We start from the raw sequence: 19,589 nt of genomic DNA, 5'->3' as shown, positions 1-19,589 counted from the left end.
TGACAGAATACAGAGAAGACTGCAATATACCTTCACATTCATACCTCCTAGAGAGCTCACAGTCAGTAACAACATGTGCAAGATAAATATATATCTCCCTCACTTATGGCTGCACATTTCTGGTTCTGAGCCATGGCTGTAGGGCTCATGAATTTTATTCCCCCCCTCCACCCTTTGACAGCTTCAGAAAGCCTGTAGTGTCTCATGCTCCAGTAAGCTTCAAATTCATTTCCTAGCTCTGGGCATGAAGGTAAACAGCCAGCAGCCAGTATTGAGCGCAGCCAGCTGGACTGCAGGTTTACACAGAATTGACTAAGTATACCCCTCAGTGCACCAGTCGTGGGTTCCCAGGCAGCTACTTCTCCTATTAAATGCTCTCCACATCCCGGCATACAGCATACATGACTGGTTTATGATCTGGTTTATGAACAGTAACACTCAATCTGCATGATGATTGTGTCAAAATGCTTGGAATGCATAGGCAGGCTCCTAGAAAATGGATAAATGAACACATTTAGACTGGAGCTCCAGTGAACTACCACAGGTCTAGCTTTACCTTTGAGCCTCTAATGAAAGCTTGCAACTGGCCAGTGGCAACTGAAGAAAGAGGTTAGGATGCAAAGTATAGAATTACAAGGGAAGTATTAATTCATGTGCATGTGTCCCAGCAAATGGGGGCAAGCCAAACATAGTTTTACACACCATTCATCTACCCTTTACTGCACAATTTGACTGATTACGGACAGCCATATCACTGATTATCAGTCATAGTATAACTCTGCAAAGCAGATTTGTCCCCCAGAAGAGCATTAAACAACCCTACCTACAGAGAAGGCCACACAGACTTCACCGCATCATTCCACAAGGATCAGGAACCTCCAGCAGCACCAACCTACCTCTGCCTTCCTGCTTCACAGACTTCAAAGGCAGAATTTAGCTAGGGCTCTTCAAGGAGCTAGAGACAGGGAGCAACATCACCCATGGGAGCAGACCAAGCACCCCATGCATGTGTGGAAGGGATGTGGCTTTGACAGCAGTTTCCATGAGCAGAGAAACCGTGAGGTGGCAATAGAATTCCACCCAGTATCCTCCTATCCGGCTTTGCACCACATACCATGTTTGAATTGTTCATGTGTACAAAATCCATTAAACACATTTCACTGGCTCCAGTTTGCCGTTCTTCATCAGATGCATGCACGCCTTCCCTGCACAAATGAAGTTAAGTAGAGCACAAAGGAAATGCTTACCCCATCAGAAGGGTGGGTGGTCCAGCCGATCTCTGAGGTCTCTCTAGTTGTATCCAGAAGTATTTCTGTTTATATTTAAATAAATAGATAAATAGAGAGCCAAACAAACAAACAAACAAATACTTTGTGCTTTTCCAAGTCAGGCTAAAACCCTACTTGCCTCTCGTAAGATTATCTCTGAAAAAAAACCCCAACAAAACACCCAGAACCCAACCCAAAACCACATCTTGGAGAGGGCTTCCACGCACCCAGAATGTACATTCATGTTTTGAGATACAACAGGCTACATCCATACTAGTAAATTAAGCAGGCTCAAGACGGGGGCAGAGGCACGGGGCATGAAATCATGCTAACTCACGGTTAGCAGGTTGCATGGCAATATTCTGGCCACGTGAAAACTTCCCCAGGCAAAGCATAAGCACACTGACGGCACAGAGAAGAGCTCTCATAACAAGCAGTACAGATGGGGCCACCCTCTTTTTGGAAAGGAAAGGGTGAGATAGAGAGATGAATTGCATGAACGCATGCCAGTCTTCTCAGGACCATGGTTGATCATTTTATTTGCAGGTGTAAATATGGACACAAGGCAGGACACTTTTGTTTCCAACTCTGGAACCAAATTCTGTGGCAGTTTAGGATGATGACCTCGTTGATCCTGTAATGGATTCACCTTGTTCAGGAGCTGGGCATTGATCAGGCTGCAAACCTGTGTACGAGTCCCAGTTTTATCAGAAAATCAGTATTAAATGGTCTCTTGCACTGTACTGCTCAGGAGTAGGGTACGTGCAGAACTTCACAGGCCTAATTTATCCCCATGACTAGTCTGCATTTCCATTGTTACTGACTCTACCACTGGAGACAGTGCCCTGAGCTACTTTACTTCCCAGCAGCTGATAGAGCGCTGTGGTCTGGCTTTATCTGGCAATAACACTGATAACACACTGATGGCTTAGTTGTTGTTCAGTAGGGCTTACCTTGATCAAGGACTTTTCAGTCTCATGCTCTGCAGTGAGGAGGGGCACAAGAAGCAGGGAGGAAGCAGAGACAGGACACCTGACCCAAATTAGCCAAAGGGGTATTCTATACAACAGCACATCATGCCCACTATAGAAACTGAGTGGAGTTACCCAGAAGGGAGCGATCAGTGGTTGGGTCAGGCTGGGTATTGGTCAGTGGGTGCTGAGCAATTGTATTGAGCATCACTGCTGCTACTTGTGGTTTTTTGTTTTGGTTTTATTCCCTCCCACTTTTAGTTTTCACTCTCTCTCCTTGTTACTTCCCTTTTCATTATTAGCATTATGTTGTACTTTAACTATTGAACTATTCTTATTTGAACCCACCGGTTTTACTTTTTTCTCCAGTTCTCTTCCCCATCCCACTGTGGGGAGGGTAAAGGGTGAACCAGCAGCTGTTAGGCTGGGGTTAAACCATGACAGGCAGATACTAGCCTTGACTGCTCTTGGAGATGCTGTTTTCTGTTCAGGGACAAAGACAGCGCATGCTATACTATGCTATGCATAAGAAAGACTCCATCCAATTGGTATTTACTTGTGTTGTAGATACTGAACAAATCAACTGCTTTTCCTTACAACTCTGAAAAGCCTCTTTTATTTGTTTATTTTATTTTTTCTATCTGGTTGCTTTGTTTAAAAAAATCCCCAAAACAAACAGAAAAAAAACCAAACCCCAACAGGAACATCCAGCTTATTTACAAACAGGATTCATTATTCCCCTTGTTATGATATGATTGTCTATGTCTTACACAGGAGAGATCCTCAATATTTTCTATTTCCAGATTATGGATTGCTGACTCCACTATCCCTGTCAGTGTTCCTGGGGATTCATTCCACATTAATCAGTGTAAAGGAAAGACCAGACTCATCCTAAACCAGACATGATCAAGTGAGCAAGTTTATCCAGATCTTAGGCTTCATTGATGTCCCCAGACTGATGTTCCCTATATTCTTACAGGAGCTCATTTATTTCTTAGACCTTTGTGAAGAGCCGATGATGCAGTTCCTTGCTTTAAAAGTGCAAAATATCTGGGCTGGCTACTTTGCCAGAACTGGAAATAACTGCTGGTTAAAGCTAAAGCACAACCCCCTTTACCTAACAGGCCTCAGGAAATGCTGAGCAGTTTGGTACCCTTGGATTATTTCAGCTCAAATGCCTCCTCTGAGCATCAGAACATCTGTGAAAGGCCGATGCTCCTTAAGGCATAATCTTCCCCTAGGCTGTCCTGGCAGCAGAGGGACTTGGCATTCCCCCATGCACACTACTGTCTCAATTACAGTCTGGCACAGGGGGAGCACTCTATTGTGTCGGTACTGTGCCACTGAGTTCCCAAACCTGGCTTTGATATGCTGGAATAATGTACAAGGTCATTTTTCATTAAAGAAAGAATCTTTTTTTCCAATCAGGTCTGGCTCTCCCATTTAATAAAGTATAATGCAACTATCCCATGGAAGCTCAAAGCCGAAACAAAACAAAGTTAACCAGGGCAGGGAAAGCCAGATAAAAAGTTTGAAAGCAAAGAAAAGAGAAGATAGAAAAGACTTCTCAACAGCCTGGGTTCTGCCACAGTTAGCGGGAAGTACATTTTTGAGATGGCTTCTCATCACTGGGCAAGGTAATCTTTATCAAGCACATGAGTGTTTCACAGATGAAGAGACACAGGCAGCCTGAAACAGAACTGTCCCTCTCACAGTAAGTAAATTCAGTCAGAAAGCATTAGCAAGCCAAGAAAAGCACACAGGAATGTTATGGGCATAAATCTTATTTGGTGACTTACTGTCAAAAGTCCCTCACTGCTTTTCTTCTTTTACTCCCTCTTGTACTGGGTGCGTGCCTTGAATCAGATCCCCAGGCACACTTAGCTGCATGTACACTCATACACCTAACAAGCTGTTAGACTGCTTTCTAATTCTGAGGACAACAGGCGCACTATGGTTTATGTCCACATGGCTAAAAACTCCAAACCCACAGACGTGCATGGCTGCATCCATACCATCTCTCAGAAATGGTCCTTGGTCCACCCTAACCTCTGACCTATGCCTAGGCACTGTTTAGGATAAGGTTAGTTGGCATGGGCCAAACCCATGACTGTGCTCATAATTTAACTGTATGAATGACTATATAGCAATGTCCAGGTATGAGCCTTCACTTTCCCACCTTATTAGTACTGATGCAGCATTCCACATCCTCACTGTGCTGCACCAGACCAGTATTCTGCTGCTCTAAAGTGCAGGTAGCAATGATCTGTTCAGCTGAATTTACCAACCTGGAAGAAAAATGGCTTACACCTTTTCTATGCTGCTCAAAATCAAGGTCTTACAAGACTACATCAGGCCCAGGCCCAGGCCAGTCCATGATGTTGCTGAGTACAACTGATTTGAGGTGACCTCAGGGTATCAACAGAACAATATTCCACTCTGGATTAAAAATAGAGAATAATTAAGGCATCTGAGTAATCTGGAGGCTTTTAAACACATGAAATTATGACAGCTCTTTGATTCCTGCTTTAATCTTATATTTTTTGAAGACTGAGATTCCAATTTCTTACTAGACTTATTTTAGTTCAAAGAACAGAAAAGTCGCTGATGAAACATCCTCCTTTATTTCTCTTCCCTGAACTAAAAACCCCGCATTTTTTATAGAAGACTCAAATGGATCCATTACACTCTTCAAACAAAATTCAGAATTAACAGCACTGTCATTTCAGTGTCCTTTGTTCTTGGCAGTCCAGAAAGGGTGAAATAAAAATCCCAAAGACTTATGCTAATACCAGTCTATACCTACCACCACAAACCAATCTCTTGGGCTACACTGCGCTATAATGTCAACATCAAGGTCAAGTGGGCAGAGGCTGGAAGTTGCTTTCACAGATCAGGCTGTTCAGAATAGGCACGTCAATGATTATCAGATTTTGGTTAGCCTATACTTTCATGCAAGACAGCTCGGTGCTTGTGTTACAGGCAAAATGTTCCCTGATGCAAGTGAATGACAATTCATCCAAAGATGATTGACCCTTGCACAACCTTCATGTAGGCAGGCATGTTCTAACAGCTTTTGGGATTGCAGAGACGGTCAGTTTTCTGGATCCAAGAACACTTGCCCTCAGTGTCTCAACAGTGGAGTGGTGCAAGAGGGAATTATACAACCCAAGTCTAGGCAAACCATAGCCACTGAAAAAAAAGGTTGATACTGAGAAGACAGCGAAAGAATCCCTTTAGCTCTGGAATAAGGAAGCTGGGGCTAAGAATGACCACACCATAGAATCACAGAATGAAACCAGCTGGAAGGGAGGTATAGAGGTCATCTTGATCAACACCCCTCTCAAGACCAGGCTAAATTACAGCATGTTTCTCCAGGCTTTGTCCAGTTGAAGTCTGAATGTATCCAGATGTTCATGTACATTGGCAGACAAAGCAAAGGGCAGTAGGGTAAAAGGTAACATTCAGAGACACTGCTTTGCTATGCAGCGGAATGCCCCAAGCAGCAAAGCTCTCTGGCTTAACAGACTTCTTGAAAAGAACTGAAATATTACTGGGTTTGTTCTGCCTTATATGATCATGCCTTGAACACGAAGAAGTAGGAAGATTGTAAATGCTCTCTAAAAGGGCTGTAAAGAGAAAGCGTTCTCTGGGCTTGTACAAAAATATTTTTAGGGGTTGCTAAATCCAGTAACCTCACATAAGCAGGGCTGCTGTAGCTCCACGTCCCCAGGTCTAACCAATAGCAAGGTTGAGTGGCTATTCCCAATAGGCACACACACAAACAGATGCAGGCACTGCACATATACAGCCAGCTACAAAGATCAACACAGACAGAAACACTCACCAGTCATGCAAACAGAAACAGCACCACCAACGGTCTCATCCTGTTCCCCTTTCTGACTGGTCAGGGTGAAGGTCTGTTAGTGGGAAATATATATGCATTTATATATAATATGGATCCCTGCAACAACTGTTCTTAAACATTTGGTCTCCAGTAGCTGACCTCTGGATCTGTGGTCTCCCCATTTGCTGGCACCTGCACACACAAGCACCTGAAGCTTGCAGCCCCGCTCCTGTTCCTAGTTTCAGACACCCTCACTCACTGATACATCAATTCACACACAGGCACGCTATGGATCCTTTACCAACTGGCTTTAAGCACGCAGCCTACCCAGTAGGTGGCCCTGGATTCTTCTTCTCCTAGGTTGCTGGCACTCAGACATGAAAGCCTCCAAGGCTCACAGGCAGTTGCTGTAGCACTGCCCCACTCCACAGAACCCCACTTACGCATACAAACACATGCTTAAGCACAAGCACTATAGATCCTTCCAGGAACTGGTCTTGGACACTCAGCCTACCCAGGATCTGGCCCTTGGGATGTCTTTACTCCATTTGCACAGAGACACACAATATACAGACAAGACTCTTTGGGAACTCCAGAACTTCAGGTATCCCTGGACCTCCTGATCCCTTTAGTAGATAACTCCTCCAGCTGCCTGGAGGTCTCTCTAGTCCCCACTGACTTCCCAACCCATTTACTCTACTGAATAGCTAGTCTGGCTTGATATTTGCTAGAGATAACAGACTCACTCATATAAGCTTGCTCATTCCGGATGCTGGCATCACAGATGCACTGATCTTATGGCCTGTGGTCCAACTTGAGTTCCTGGCACTTGATTTTCATCCATTCCAGCCTCTCTGGATGCTGTCATTTAAACACCATATAGACATATACGCACAAAATAGAGCCCCCTCACCTAGGTAACCGGTGAAATACTGAATTTAAGAAGATAACACAGACTGTGGTGATCAGGTGCAGGTCAAAGCCTGGCAGGCATACTGACCAGCAGCCTGTTTACACATGACCAGGCCCTCATTTCTCTATTTTCTCACACTCAATCCTCCCCCAAACCACTTTGATCCCTCCCTTTCACCACCTACACCTCCTTCTCTAAAGCGGAGGGAAGTTTTGCAGAAGCCCCAAATGATCTTCCCTACATCAGGTAAGTCCCATGCCCCTGTTGGCAGTAATCCCCCTCATTCTGCAAGGTGTTCCAGAGAGCCCTTCCACTGACTTATCTTAATGGGCTGCATTCCCACACTCCTGTGACAGCCCTGGAGAAGCTAGGTCAGGGTGCTTATTTCTCTACTAGGTTACTCAGGTTCCCATGCCTTTCACTGTTCCTCTGTGCTCCTTTGAGTGTGGGGAGAGGAGCCTTTTATCAAACAGATGAACAAACATATTTATATAGATGGGGGCTATCACTTGGAGACAGAATACAGTGAAACCTTTGGGAAGCCATGAATACACTAGAACTGCCAAAACTAAACAGCTGTTGTGAAGAAGTATGCGGCTAGTGACATATGCAACTGCAACAAGTATTTTATTTTCAAAGAATTAGTTGATGAAACAAGTAAAAAAACCAAACAAAAATAGATCAAAAGTCCCACTTGCTCATATCTACTCAAAGATTTCTGTTCTTTTCTAAAAGTCAGCTATGACTTAACATGAAACACAAGCTATAGAGTTATAAAATAAGCCTCCTAGTAGAAGAGGATATGTACAAAACCATCCTATATAAGACAAATGAGTTTGATCTTTTTTTCTTGGCTAAATCTATACTGTGAAAGATATTCCTGCAATTAACGTTCCTGTATCACTTCTCATAAGCACTCATAAGCAATTAATAACAAAAAAAGCCATCTGGGGGCAGTGGGATATGTATTTCCTGCGTTCCATGAAATACAGTGTTTTTTAACCACTCGCTATGTCAGATCAAAATGTTGACATTGTCAGAACATCAAAGTTGTCATCCACATGGAGGAATTCTCACACCGCAATCAGGAGTTACGTGCCATCTGTGAAAGACAGAAATGACAGCCAAATGGGCTAGGATATGGAAATGCGCAGCTATTTGCCAGGTGGCAGAGCTTTTAAGCTTTATGAATGACTGTGTTTTTCTCTTTACCTTTTCTACTCTTTTGTTAAAGCTTTAGGGAAACTGCCAAAATTAGCTTGATGCACTAATTCCTCTGCTGATGTCAAGCCTGCCGCTTGTGAACAGCTTCAACACAGGGTTATGGTACATACCAGGGAATGGGGATGTCCTAGCACAGGGACTACTCCAGTGTCATCTACTCTGGAAGAAAACTAATCAAGTAGAGCAATTGAGACTGACCGATGAAATAACTCAGATACTCCTCCCCTTTCAAACAAACTGCACATCCAGCCCAGTCCCATTCGCCTTCTGAATGTCTACAACAGGAGATTCCTCTGTCCTGGGCTTTCCAAGCATGTGGCAAAGATTTTGGCATGCAGGGAAGTGTCAGGAAAGAACTGGGAAAAATATAACAGAAAATCTTTGATAGGATTTTAATATTTAACATGAATCACAAGCAAATGAAGTAAAAAGAGAATTTTACCTTTTTTTTTTCCCCTTGAAGTAAAAGAACATCCATTTAAATGTTTCTTTGTATATAACAAAACAAAAGGCAATAGCATTTCTCACACTGAAGATTACCTTTGAGGATATGTAATGATATGGTTTTCCTCCACTTCAAAGTCAAGCCAATTTGAGCAATCAATACGCTATTTTCAGGAACCCAAGACAACAACCAGTTCACAGAAAAAAATAGGGAAACCAATGACATAAGAATGCCTGACCTCACCATGTTTTCCTTGTGCATTCCCTTTTGCCAAGGAGACCCTTTTAATGCAAAAAGTTTCTCCCTAAGCAGAAGAATTATCCTCTATCTTGAACTTGCGGAAGACGTTTGGAACGTCTGCAGGCTGGAGAGTTTCTTGGGGGATAAATGCAGTCTCTCACATGCAGAACACATCATTCCTCTGGAACGTAATTAATGAGTTCAGCAAAATGAACTCTGCTTGTGTTTACAGCTGTAAACATTTATAACTCAGTCAAAGCAAAACCAATATGCAGCTCTGTGCCCTAGTAAGAACTATTTTGTTAGCAAGTCATCACTTGCTTTCAGCTACTTTGACTGTAGCCCATCAGGCATTCTTCAATTCTATGCATCGCTAACATTCACAATCAGGAAGGAACCTACAAAAATGATAAAACAGATATAGATACTCACAGAACTAAAATTTCTGTGTATTAATATACATATTTTTCAGAAAGAGGACAAAAAACTCGATTTTTTCCACCCAGCAGGTAGCTCACAAATAATGCTTCCAAAACTAAAACCTCAAAAACTCTTGCAGAGCCATAAACACTGGGAAATGTAATCTTAAGGAAAAACTTTTGTGCAATCTCGTTTCCTTTTATCAGTTGTGAATGTTCCATCCCTGGCAGTGTTCAAGGCCAGGCTGAATGGAGTCTTGGGTGACACAGTTTAGTGGGAGGTGTCCCTGCCCATGGCAGAGGGGTTGGAACTGGATGATCTTAACGTCCTTTCAAACCCTAACTACTCTATGATTCTATGATCATAGCCAAAATAATATGTTTACAAATGTCTTCTATTTGCAATACAATTTTCCCTCATGCTTCCCATGAAGGTTTTTTCCTAGTCTAAAAATCATCTCTGGAAAACTCTGGGCAGACATGGTCATTCCTAGTGAAATCAGTGTGTCCAAAATACTAGATCTGTACCAAATTAGTTGAGCCGAATTCCTTTTAATGGATCAACAAGAGCAACTACAAAAACATTTTCAATTGCTTACAAGAGCTTTACTTTTGAGTCATGAAGGTGTTTAAAGTCCCATTAGGTCCTGCAAAAGGGTACTGCCTTCCTTATATCTGAAAAGCATTCTACATAAAAAGCATTTACTCTCTTCAAGATGTACAGAACGATGATTTGAATACTTTTGGTATTTTTCTTCCCCTTTCTACAGCTTCTCCTTCTATTCTTAACAATTTACATTAAGGTTTTAACAACACTGTTTTTCCCATTAGAAAATTTCAAACAAAGCTTAGTTTGAGATAAGAAAACGATTTACTTTCAGACGGTTTAAATCTAACTCAAATGGCTGAGAAACACTTCAAAGAGAAATTATCTTGATTGATTTTCAAGCTTCTTCAGTTTGAGGCGAGACATATTTCAGACACCACCTAAAAACTTACACGAAACCTTGCAAAACTAAAGACCAAAGTGGATATTACCTATATTTTGCAACTTATATCTGAAACATGAAGTTCAAGTTTCTACTATATATAATAATGAGTCAACAAAATGGCCACAGGCCTTTTTGATTCCTTATGGATAACTCTGTAGTAAAGCAAAGCCTTCTACATAGTTATCATCAGATTTTCCATCCCCAATGCATAATCCTTCTTTGTCTCTTGACCACAACAAAAATACTTACCTCTGAGATGCAAATTAGCCTTAGAGTTCAATCCTAGGATCATGTAGTACAATCATAATGCAAGGTGCTGACTTCCCTGACTCTGAATTAAGACTCAAAATTCAGCTCATTGGGTGCCTTTACTGCTTCATCTCCATAGGCAGAATTTTACTGTCCTATTTTAATCCAAGCAATTCAACTATGTGATCTATGAAGCTGTATCACACAGTGTTTTCTAAACTCCACATATTTACAGGAGTAATCACTGAATTCCAAAAATGTCAGTTCCTATAGGCATCACTGACTTACTTCATATATGCAGAGAACGGACATTTTTCCTCCCTTTTCTAGTTATATTCCTCTACCAGTTACACTAAAAAATAACATAGTGCTTTATAAAATCACTCTTAAGTCAGCAATTAGCAGTGTTGCAGAGATTTAAGAATTTGTATTATAATTTTACATCAATTATTTCCTCCCTGAACCTCCTCTTTCTTTCCCTTCCTACTAAGAGAAAGGATGCTTTAACAAGCTTTCCTCTTCATCACCTTCCCAGTCTCCACCTTCTTTTTCTTAGATCTCGCACTATGCCCCTTTCCTTTCCTCTAGGGAAGGTCTTTCCTTCCTTGTCTCTCTTTGATTCCCTCTCCCTCCTCCCTTTTTTCAGAGGCTTTCACATATGCAAGAGATGAACATTCACCACAAAACAGTGCAGTTCACTGAGCACATGTAGCTGCAAGGGTATTTCTTGGAACAAACAAGAGGATTGTTTACAGTACCTCTGCCCTTCTCTAACTCTCTCCTGCAGTTCTCATTTAACATCTTGCTCTCATCACCCCCCCTCCTATAATGTCTTCTTTCTCTTCCCATTTTCTTGGCCTCTCTTTTTCCCTGTCCACCTTTTTTTCTACCCCGTCTTCACTGGTTGAACACAAACTGCCTCTTCTTGTTAACACAGAGCATTCTCTCCATATAAATATGTATATGAGGTCAGTTGTTCAGATGGGAGAGACAAAAAATCCTGATTTCAGCCCACTGGATGCTGCCTTGTAGAACAGTATAAACGTCAAGAAATTGTGTCAGAGAACGAACATGGTGCAAGAACAGGGATCAAATACATGCAACGCATAAACAAGGAGCTTATTCCCAGGGCAAGAAAAAATATTCTTTGCTGCTATAACTTCTAAGGTAGCTAGTAAAAATGTTCACTAGAGGTCCTTCATAAGACTGTTTGCCTGCCCCACTAGAAACCTACTAATATCTTTTTACATCTCATGAGACAGCGATCAACCATCGAAGAGGAAGTCATGTGCACAATGCTCATCTGGAAGAGGATAAGCACATTGGCGAGCACACTTTTGTCTCTAGAGAAATTGCTGTTGAGTTGTTGCATTACACAGAATTTCTTCTTACCTTCTAGTGAGGTTACTAGATGAAAGCAGCAGACCATCCAGAGTGAACCCATTCCCGCCACTCTTCTTGAGCTGATGCCAGCATTAGAATCCATGAAGACTCTGTGTAGATACCACCATCTCCAAAAAACACACACTACTGACTTGAAGTGGCCAGAGATATCTTGGACTGTTTTAATATCTTCCCAAATCAAAGCACAGAGTCCTTCACACAGAAATACTGGTTAACAGAAAACAGAGGGTGGAAACAGAAATCAGGTCACAATAATACAGAACTGGCAGGTTTCTTACACCCACTCCATCATTTACTACTTCCAAGATACAGGTGAAAAAGGGTAGCCCGGACCAGTGTTTACTACACACCCACACCCTCCCACCCCTCAAGACTTCAGTCCCAGTTGTTTTGTACGCTGTCAGTGCACACAGATTTTGATGTATTTGAGGCATCAGGGAGAGTGGAGTTCCCAGATCAGTGTTAATTTGTTCCTTAAGTCCTGACCCTTTGCGTCTTTGGCAATGTCTCTTGGAAAGTCTCCATTCAGTTTCCCCTGTATGCTTTCCAAATTCTGCCTCTTACAATTTACACTTTGCCTTTTCAGGATCTGCAGGGCTGTAGCCATGACAGGAGTTTCTGCCATTTATGACAATACAAATCTGCACTGCTAACACACTTGTAATTGCGTTTCAGATGCAGGCATTTGTCCCTTTAAGCACATGGCTGTACAACACTATTGAAGCTGGATAGGTTTTTTTCCCATTAATACATCATAGGCGACAAACTGACATACAGGCTTATCTCACAGTCAGGGAGCAGTGTGTAGCCTAATCCAGCACTGCATTAGATCAAGCAAGGCATTTCTGGCTCCATATGCCCAATTCTCAGGCCAGCAGAAAAACATGGCAATATGTAGGTTACATGCAAAAAAGCCAGCATGTATTGTTTCTTTAGGCTCCCTTAGTGCAGAGCATTGAAAACACTTCAATGTCTTCAGTGAGACAGTGAAGCGTCGCTAAGGAGAAAGAAAAATATCTCGGGCAATATGGAGAAATGGCTCAATAACTGGGCTGAAATAGGGGGAAAAGGAGGTGTAATTAAAAGGGGCAGCCTCGCTGCAATTATCTGAAAACCTAGCAGTGGGGAATTTAGCAAGATCGGCATAGCAGAGCAAAAAGCAGCCTGAAGAGTATGAGAACAGGCAATGGAATGCAATTTTATTTGCTTTACTAAAGAGGGGAAGAGATCACTGGACAGGATGGAATAGTTCTCTTTTATACTGTCCCTAATGAGAAGCTATAGCACCAAACACAGATGAATCAAAGGCACCGTGGGCATCACTAAAATGTAAGAAAACTAAAGGGACCTCCGAAAGAAGCAAAAGCTTTGATTCATTATTTATGAGGAAAGGGAAAAATAAAATCAATTAAGTATAACTGGGGAAAAATGAAGATTAAATGGGAGAATGGCAGAGAAGGAAACAGAACCCAAGTACGCCCTGGCTGTTGGATCTTAAGCTAGCGTCTTGAAATTACTGGATAATGAGTAAGGTAGAAATCAGTTTGCTACCACAAAACAGAACTAAAAACCCCTACTACCAAGAAGCAGACACAAAACCATTTCTGGCTCCAAGAAAACCAACTGTTCTCCTTCCATCCCACCTGTGCTTTTCTCTTACAACATCTGTTCGGCTTACCCTGGCAGACCCTGTATCCCAGTAATTTTGTACTGCTCCTCAGGAGGCATCATACAGGCTTTGTCTGAATTACACCGGAAACCTGTTTTTCATTGAAAGGAACTGTGGTGAAACCAAAAAGCTGGGTTTGATTTAGCAGTTAAAAAAGGTAAATCTTTATTTTTGTCTTTTTGGTTCTGCCTCTTCCACACCTCTGTGAAAAATGCTTACTCCATCATGAAGGGTAGAGGAGAACATTATGGAAGCATTTAAGGGAGAGTAGGAGGGAAGTACCAGCCTCTCTGAATTAAAGAGTACCAAACCCTAAATTGCCCTGCCCTTCCCCCCAGCACTTGATGTATGCAGAATCTGACTACACCCAAAGACACTCATCTTTCATTCTTCAGTTCTCCTACTATTTCTTCCCTACACCCAACTACTTAAACAGAAACCTCAAACCATCCCAACTTTTAAACCACCCTCTTCTCTTGTCCACACAAGCACCTTTCCATGGCCTTCTCTGCTTGTTACTTCTCATAAAACCGGTTTCAGACAGATTTCTCCTTGCTACAGAATACACCATTCCCCATTTTACTTCAAATCCTACTGCAAAGTAATATACCTTCCACGCACAGGATCCTTCAACAAGCTTCCTTAAATGACTTTTCTCAAGCTCTCTCTCTTCCAGCTACACAGAACTTGCTATCCAGCTGTCAATCCTTCTTATGCTAATCCTTCCATAAAGGATTCTAAACCATTTTTGGGTATATACTTCCTAGTAGAATGATCTCAAACTGCCTGCAAGTCCTGAAAATCATACAGTATTTGAAAAGCATGACAGGTCCTGAGGATCCAAATGTCTTTTAATAATTCAACACTATAAAACAGTGAAGATCCCAAGGAGTCAGAAAAGACCATTTATATATTGCCTTTGCTTTAGTATCAAACTCCATGGAATGAGAGATGGAAGACTCCAGGTTATCTTACATTATTCACCAATGCTATCATGGTTGTTTACTTTGGCACCATCACTGTGGTATCCGGATTACCAAAATGTAATTATGCTCAAGATCCCGATAAGAGCTATGAATACAATCATCACCAGTATTTCCAAAACCCCTGGTTTCTTAGGTGAACAACCAGAAAGGGAGAAGAATTGCTCAGGAAGATTTTCAAGGTGAGTTTGAACATCTCCAAGCATGGAGATTCCTCAGCTGCTCTGGGCATCTGTTCCAGTGCTGAACCACTACTGGGATCTGTTTTTTCTTCCCTACATATACATATATATACCTTCAGGATCTCCCTTGCTCTCCTGGTTGTATATCTCAATAGAAGTGTCAGCTTTTGCCCAGCATCTCAAGGCTTCTTGTACACAACACAGCAAACACAAACTGCGTCAGCTGGAAAGCCTTGAATGTGAAACACAGTATGCCTGGCTTAACTGGCAGTGTTTAAGCCTGTTTCTTCTCACCAGACCAAGCCAGTGCTGTGATTTCTCACTTTTTCTGAAGTGGGAACACTCTAGTACAGGCTCCAGGCAAATGATGCTCAGTGCTACAAAACAGATAGTGAGAGTGCTCCCATGTTTACTAAGACAAAAGACACTTGTACAGGTCTGTGCTTGAGAGATTTCTGTCACAAAGGGCACTGCAATGTGCCCATCTTGCACGTAAACTGTGGCAAACATGAAGTATTTCATGCAACCAGTACTCCTGCAGTGGTTTCCTTATATAAATACAGGATTCCCTCAAAATTCAAGCATTGGCAATGACGACACCTGATGAGCCACAGGGCACTAGTGTTGCTAAATGAGTCAAGCACTGATTTGAAGTTCTCTTCCATCAGTGCTTTTGTTTTTATTAGAAAATAAGTTCCTAGGTTTGTGTAGTCACTCATTCTAGAGTATTGCAATGGCTTACGTCTTCAGTCTCGATGGAGGCAGTAATGCACATGGCAAATCTAAGAGGGATCTCCCTGGAATGGACTGAGTGGTTTTCTTCTGGGATCGCCTGGCACCCAGGGACTGATCAAGAACAGTGACAACTACATAAACGATATTAATTCTCTGCTGGTCATAGGTTCTGCTGGACCTAAGCTTTAAAGAAAACCCCTTGCTTTCTAATCCTTCCGATTCAACACTACAGAGCCTGACATCAAATAGCAGTTAAGCTTTCACCTGAACAACGCACCTGTCTGGGTTCAGAGCAGGAATTAGGCATTTAGGATTAAGAATAAAGCTAGTTTGCTCAGGGACTGCACAAGCCTCCTGGCAAAGAGATGAGGACCTGACAGTTTCTTCTTCTCCATGAATGAAATGTAGCTGTTTGAGTTCTGTGAAATCAGAGCAAAGCAGAGGGAGCAGGAGGAACTAGTGCCATAGCCCCTAACTCCTACACAAGACCTAAGGGTAGTTCCAATATTCTATTCCCTAAAAGCTGACAGGAGCTTGATCCACTGCAGGGAGATTGCTCCATCCTGCACTACTGTCAAGAAATTCCCAACTCTAGTGCTGGTCCAAGTATTCTCAGGAGGCACAGAGGCCAATGGAAACAATGGGGCTGTCAACACAACATAAAAATTGACAATTCTTACTCAAGAGCTCCTGAGAGCCTTCCTTACTGGAAAAACACTTGCTGTGGTTTTGAATGTGCAGTCAAGAGAATAACAAGTATGTGTGCTTCAGTGCAAACTACTTTTCAAAACACACGAAAGAACACCGAAGCAGTTTAATGTCCTTCTAACCCACATTTTCTCTGTGTCTTCAGTGCAAGAAGAGGTGTTACCTGGGGACAGCTTGCAAGCTAGGGGTCTATGTGGTCCACTCCACTCCCCCACTATTCCTCCAACATCCACAAATGCAAGGGTAGGGTTGCTAGGGCATATACCCCAATCCATTCTCTTCAGTGTCTCTATAAGAACTTATTTAATCCTTGTTTTGATCTTGCAACAGATTTGAAAAGATACCTATCCCTGTGCAAGAAAGTACTTCTACCTATTTAAAGTTGTTCTACTAATTGAAGCTGAAATTATACAAATGCCAGATTTTTATTCTTTCTATTCCTCTTAATTGTTGCAACAACCTTTCCAAATCACCCCGCTTTCTCCCACTGGAACAATGCTTCTTCCTCCTTCGCTGTTAATTGAGTCCTCTAGGCCTATTTCACACTAGAAATCATTATATGGGTATAGCTTCCCTCTGCAACACTCAATTCAACAGATTTCCCTAATATTTGTCATATTTGTTTCCCACACAAAGCATCTAGATGCAAAATGAATGCACCTCAACAGTTCTTCAGGGCAGAGAAGAATGCTGTACCTTTGCAGGCACAGTCTTTCCACCTCTTGCACATTTTGCACTATGACTCATAACAACTTAATATTCTATAATTCTCAGTGAGAAGCATTAAAGAGATAAATGAGTACAACATCTGGCATAGTCAATAAACTGTAATTCCTATTAATTTGTACTGCACACCAATTCATCACATTTAGGCAGAGCACAAAAAGTGGAATTAATACTTTTTCCCACTCATGATAAATAGGGAACCATGACTGTGTTATACACCAACCAAGAGGCCTTACCTCCTCCCTTCCCCCCCAGTTCTCTCCTACAATTGTTCCTTCACCACTGAGCTGCCTTTGCAGCTATGGCCACTAGGATATATGTCGCAATGCTGTTGTGAAGAGCTGTCACTCAATGCCTGTGCAACTCTTTGAACATGACATAACACTGCCTACCTTTCCTAGACATACAATAACTGCTATTCATAGAAATCTTTCTACCAACCCAAACAGTAAGTGAATGGAAAACAGGAAGCAACTCATCATTTATCGCTCAGGATTTTAATATTATAGAGTTATGTGCTTTTTAAAAGAATTTATCACTGGGCATATATAGCAGCACAGAGAAACGTTTAATTAAATATAGAAATCGTTTCAACAGTTGCTGAATACCCTTCTGTCCTCTGTTACTCTCTGAGATTATTTTGAATGACTCCAAAGTATCTTAAAACTATCTGAGAGTGGAATTTGTAACAAAGCCTTGAGGATCTTTTTACAGCCCATTCGGTTTATTAAGTTAATTTGGAGATAAATGCTATAGGTGTTAATGTATAACCTTACAGGAATTATTTCTCAACAACATATGTCATAAAAGATTTCCTCTAGCCAGCTTGATCATTTGTTTCTTACAGATTACCTAAATAGGGTTGTGTCTGTGTCTTTTGGGATTCTTTAAGTTTACAATGACACTCCAAAGGCTGATTTTTGAATGCTCTCCAAAGCTATTTATTTCCTTGTTTACCATGGAAACAACAGGAGTCTTGAAGATGATCTTCCATGCTCTGATTATGCATTTCCTGGTGGGATACAACTTAAGAACTTCCACAGCCCTTGAAGGGAAGAGATGATTTTTTTTTAAGCCCTTGAGGCTCAGATACAGTGCCCAGATTAGAAGCATAATCACTCTACAGTCAGTGGACTGAGCTGAATCATCTTCAGTGGGTAGCTAAGAGCTGCACTGATTAAAAAAAAAGGAGTGATGGACAGCTAAGCAGCCCCCTCTGAATGACTCCTTAGGTACACCCTAAAGGTATCTGGGGAGATTCCAAGCCCCTGTGCTGTCTTTCAACCCATACAAGTGGCCGTGTTAGCATTTCCTTAGATAACCACAGCGCTTTCATTTGACTCTCTTCTCTTCCATGACACATATACTCGGCTAGAGAAAGCTCACAGCTTTGCTTGTGACCCTGCTTTTTCTTCCTAACCAAGACTGATTCACTGCTGCTGCTCTGTGTTTCCACACACTCTCTCAGCCCTTCCCATGATGTTTCATGGTTCATGATTAAAGATACAGATTCTTTCTCCCACATGCTTTTCAGGTACTTGACTTATGTGCACATCAAGTACAACAAAGCTCCTGAATAAAAACTCTTCCCACCTCACAAGATTTGACTTAGTTGGCAATTTCTATAGTGATTCGTGTACTTTCAAGGAAACATGGGTAATTAGACTCAAGTTTTTAACGTTAACACCTGGAAGCAAAATCCCACTCTAGAATATTAATAACATTATAGAATGAATGCGTTGCTGTGTATGCTATCCATCATTTGCCTGATAGAAAGTCTCCTAAAAATAATACGAATTACAGTGATACAGAAATTACTCCACTGAATTTTCAAACAGTAAATAAGGGAGTAAATAAAGAAGAGAGAGAGAAAAGAATCAGCAGGTGCCCATCACATTTCTCATCTTTGATGGAAAGAGAAGATGGCTGTACTTACTGGTTATGGTTTCACTGCGCTCTCATAAATTTTAATGCAAGCTCTCAGGACACTTCTCTCAGTACAACTCCGCACAGATCCTTGCAATGCACTTCTACCTATGTGGAAATAGACACGATGTTTTCAACTTCAAGTATGATTTATCTTTAACCAGTATACCTTTATCTATACAAAAGGAAGATGTAAGGCTTCAGAGAGGATAAAAATAGGTCTTTTACAAGCTCTAGGGCACAGAAGCAAATGTTTCCCAAGCACTGTCTAAAAGGCTGTGTTTCTAAAATGTTGAGAACAGAACTTTATGGTTAGGGGATTGGACTCAAGTGTCCCTGAAGATGGACACGCTTTCCCTTCTGGGTGAAAAACAGCTGTGGTAATAAGAATTCTTTGAAAATTGACATTTCCTTCACCAGTACAATTTGCTACAGCTCAGTTTAAGTAAATGCTTCAAATTTCACAGTCATTTTATGACAGAACACGTTTGAAAACAACAAGGAAAAAGAACTCATTTTGGCATTTAAAAAGAAAAGAGAAATAGAACTTTTTCACAAACAGTATTCAAACAAAGGATGTGTGATGTAAAAGAGAATGTCCCTAAAATCATATTCTCATCTACTCAGCAATGTTGATCTTGCTCCTTTTTAATCTCAAGTTTTATTATGTACCAAGTTCTGATTGCTG

General features: G+C 41.6%; 1 protein-coding gene across 5 annotated transcripts in view; it reads right to left on the bottom strand.

Moving 5' to 3' along the window:
- EPHB6 (EPH receptor B6) overlaps window positions 1–19,589 on the bottom strand; it is a 66,307-nt gene that overhangs the window by 37,803 nt on the left and 8,915 nt on the right. For 2 of the 5 annotated variants that reach the window (XM_057415942.1, XM_057415945.1), the window contains exons 2-4: window positions 18,912–19,009; window positions 11,961–12,179; window positions 1,248–1,312 (exon numbers count right to left, since the gene is read on the bottom strand). In XM_057415942.1, the coding sequence (XP_057271925.1) occupies window positions 1,248–1,312; window positions 11,961–12,054 (159 nt within the window). In that variant the 5' untranslated portion in view covers window positions 12,055–12,179; window positions 18,912–19,009. Of the gene's footprint in view, window positions 1–1,247; window positions 1,313–6,086; window positions 6,160–11,960; window positions 12,180–18,911; window positions 19,010–19,589 lie in introns of those variants that run through there. The other 3 variants (XM_057415944.1, XM_057415943.1, XM_057415946.1) reach the window with 3 other exon arrangements.

The sequence above is a fragment of the Pezoporus wallicus genome, unplaced genomic scaffold, assembly GCF_028554395.1.
Source record: "Pezoporus wallicus isolate ANWC-B61680 ecotype Strahan unplaced genomic scaffold, APGP_CSIRO_Pwel_v1 contig_6814, whole genome shotgun sequence".
In the NCBI taxonomy this organism is placed as follows: domain Eukaryota; kingdom Metazoa; phylum Chordata; class Aves; order Psittaciformes; family Psittacidae; genus Pezoporus; species Pezoporus wallicus.
The sequence above is the reverse complement of the archived record's forward strand: the minus strand, read 5'-3'. Positions and strand labels throughout refer to the sequence as shown.